Raw genomic sequence first — 3,744 nt, 5'->3', positions numbered from 1 at the left:
GGCAGGCACCGCGGCCTCTAGCGCCTCAGGGTCGGGTTTTGGAGCGGCGTTGCGTGGTTCCCGAGTGGTCGTCCGTAAGCACGAAAAGCGTTGCGAATATAATTCTGCCGAAAGGAATTTCGTGCAGGCAAACTCACAGTGACTGCAGTAAGCTTTTGGGGCGCTTTTTTCCTGTCACGCCTTAAACCTTGCTTATAGAAATGTCCACTTTGGGCCTCACGCTTACAAGTAGGTTGCTGGTTAGAAGTTCAGGTGCTTTCACAAAGTCTTGCCCTCCCCGAGACCTTTTGCAGTGGAAGGTTCTGTGCATGCAGAAGTTCTCTCTGGAGCCGGGTGGAATTCATTGTTGATTTCTACCTCCTTGTGAAGGGAGAGAAACTTAGTAGCTTAATAAAAACAAAACAAAACAAAAGTCAAAAGTAGTCAGTTTCATTAGCTACTGACTTTGTCACTCGTGGATGGGGCTTTGAGCAACCTGGTCTGGGGGAAGATGTCCCTGCCCATCGCAGGGGGTTTGGAACTAGGTGATCTTTAAGGTCCCTTCCTTTCTATGATTTTTAATTTCCATGATTTTTAATTTATTTCTAAATAGAGGAGCATAATTTAGGGTCATCTCCTTTTTGTAGCATCTTTCTAGTACAACTTTATATAGGCAGGCACAGTTGCCGCCTCAGGGTTCAAACGGTCATGACTTTATTACCAATAGATTATGTGAGTGCAGTGTCATTCTGGTCAGCAAGGCTGTGAGTCTACAGACAGATGCTTTTCATGTTAAACATCTGGAATTGCATTATGCTATTTGTATACAGGTCAAGTGAGTGGGATTCCTGTCATTAAGATACAGACTGCATTTAGCATAGATCCATTTGAGGGATTAATCACAAATTACAGGAACCAATTTATGCTTTGTCCAAAGCTAATATACAACATTGCGGTGCAGAGAGTGCATTTGTTTACTGCGGACTTGGAACTATAGCAAAATGGAGAAATCCAGAAGCAGGTAAGCAATAATAAGATGCTACCTTGTTAAAGACCTCAACTGTTTTGGTTTTTTTTTTTTTTTAATTCTGACATCTTAGGCATTCCATGGGATGGAAGAAAGTTGAGGTTTTCTCATATGAGGGCTTATTGGTCTCTATGGAACATTATTAACCAGAAAATGTTCGTCATAGAAACAAAGCAAAAAACAACAAACAAACACACCACCCCAAACCTATCATGCAATACAGCTTTATGTAGGTTTACGTTATCATAACATTCAAATACAAAAATTATGTTGTTGAGTTGAGTTTGAGACTGGAAAGTAAGATATAGTTTGGATATAGTTGTTGGCCCAGCCACAGATTTATTCTGTGGTGTTAAGTCTGTTCTCTTATTCTTCCCATGCTTTTATTTTCCAAGTTTACAAGGGAGAAGTGATCCGTCTTTGAGTCTTATTTTTTGCAGTTACTTGCCATAAATTCTCATGGACATGGGCTGTCACTAAATATGACTAGCACATACAGTATTTCAAATTTAGGAAGATTCTGTTAAAAATTACACATTGGAAAATCATTAGGTATTCACATGCCTTAGACTTTAATACAATATCTTTACATGTTCTACCTGAGCTTGATTTTTTGACTACTTTGTGTTATATTTTCATTGCACATAGTCAGACCAGTTTACCTTTTGAGTAGATTAGATGGTTTTAAAGAGAATTGGGCGTAATAGCCATGTACAGGAACTTGTGATGAAAGCTATTTTGCATAAATTTAAAAGTGCTTGAAACTCTTTCTTCAAAAGTGCATACAGTTGCCTTAACTGCACATCTTGATGTGAACAGAATTCTTCTGTCTGCTGGAGGGGGCCCGCCTCTTTCACAAAACATTCAAATAACATTTGATAGGAGAAAAAGAATTTATCTCTCACACAAAATATAGGTCTTGTTTTCTTTTATTAATGTTGTGTTAGCTCCTTGCAGCTTGCTGGAGCGAGCCAAAAATATTGTATTTCCTCCTATGAGATTTCTGGGAAGGGAGGGGTGTTGGGTTTTGGTTTTGTTGGGGTTTCCCCCCCTCAAAATGATCTGTTGTTAATACTGTGAGCGGTTATTCGGCTGAACTCCTGAAACTTAGTAGTATGGATTGTTCCAATAACTTTGTTGAACCAACAATTTTTTCTGTTTGCCGCCATGTTTTTCCTACCTCAGTTCAGGTGATTATTTGGAGACTTCAGACTATCCTCTTCTGTTGCCTGTTATGGAGTTCAAGAATGTGTTGTGGTTCTAATGTGCAAATTTTCAGGGTGGTGGCAGTATTTGTTTTGTGAAAGAAGCTTCAATACAACTGGTTCAGCAAGTTTTATCTGGTTAGATTTTTTTTTAACCATTCTTGTTTTCAGAAAATTATTGAGACAAAACACTTAGGAGTCATAAAAACATACTTTTCATTCAGATTAGAACTATGTGTGAAAGTAAACTGTATGATGGAAAAATATGCCTAATTTTGCTTTTTAATGATGAATACATTAAAACAGGAAGGTATTTTTAGGTTTTTTTAAAGAAGACACACATTGAGTTAAAATATAAGCAAAACTAGGAAAGAGTTCCTTGTAAAGGAATTGTATATGTAAGTGCATTTCATGTTAAAATGGGAGAGTCTCACTTCAGTTCTCTAGTCCTCTAGAGAATTTTTCAGCAATAGACAGAATACCTTGATATGTTTGAGAATAAAAGACAGAAAAACACATTCAAATCTTCTCTGTAAAGCTACACTGTATGCAGACATATGGGAGGGGAAGCACAAATGCCTTTTAGTGCTTTTTAATTTCAACTTTAGGGGAGAAAGAAATTGTCTGTGACATGATTGCACTGAAATGTGTCTTGCTGTTTCTCTTGGGGAAACAACTTCAAAATTCCAGATAGTGAAAAATGCGTGATAAAGAGACAATAAATGTGTGTTAAAATTTTGTAGCTGTCAGCTTCCTTATGTGATTATACACCTTTGTTATAATTTATTAAAATAATACCACTTCTTTGCCATTAATATAGTTTTACACAAAATGTTTCTTCTTCCCTTTTAAGTTCAAAATCTCTGAAGATGCATGAAATCCAACAACTGCCTAGGCATCAACTGTACGCAGCTGGGCAATCTGTTTCTCCCCAATGTGCCAGACATCAATTTCAGGACAGAGGTCATGAGAATCTGGATCAAATTGGGTATACCTGGCATCAAGGAAGAAAGTTAAAAGAATTCCAAATCAGGTGATAAGTACAAGACGTAATTTTCACTGAATGGAGCAGGGGAATCAGACCTAAAGATGACTGGTTTTAGTAGTACAAGTCCAGGCTAAGGGAAAGGTCTTTGTTCACAGGCATGCCAGACAGTTCTGAAGATGTCTTGTGGTAACTTGAGGACATGTTTTGGCACAGTCAGATTTAGTACATTTTTGATTTTCTAATGTAAAATTAAAAAATGACTTTTTGACAATATGCTTTGATGGGCGACTGTCGGGGTAATGACTTAGTCTTGCCCTCCTCTTTTGTATCTTTACTTCTTTTGTTTGTTGAAGGAATCTTGACAAAGATGAGGTGGTAATTGTTTAGAGATTAAAACCCTAATATTTGTCGAACAAGTGGAGCTGATCTAGCAACTCAGACTTGCTGAAAGAGGGAGGCCCTGTCATGGCTGTGTGCTTTAATTAATTGCCTTGTGATGTCTTTGGTGCTTATTGGGGCCCTCTGTGAGCCAATTAACTCTTAAA

General features: G+C 37.9%; 1 protein-coding gene across 1 annotated transcript in view; it reads left to right on the top strand.

Annotated features, from left to right (window-relative positions):
* Positions 1-980: 980 nt before the first annotated feature.
* Positions 981-3,744, top strand: part of SFI1 (Sfi1 homolog, spindle assembly associated (yeast)) — a 29,064-nt gene continuing 26,300 nt past the window's right edge. Inside the window, exons 1-2 of the mRNA XM_009888577.1 lie at positions 981-1,000; positions 3,065-3,244. Coding sequence (XP_009886879.1) covers positions 981-1,000; positions 3,065-3,244 — 200 coding nt within the window. The remainder of the gene's footprint in view (positions 1,001-3,064; positions 3,245-3,744) is intronic.

The sequence above is a fragment of the Charadrius vociferus genome, unplaced genomic scaffold (genome assembly GCF_000708025.1).
Source record: "Charadrius vociferus isolate BGI_N301 unplaced genomic scaffold, ASM70802v2 scaffold917, whole genome shotgun sequence".
Lineage (NCBI taxonomy): Eukaryota > Metazoa > Chordata > Aves > Charadriiformes > Charadriidae > Charadrius > Charadrius vociferus.
This window is presented reverse-complemented; position numbering and strand designations above follow the sequence as displayed.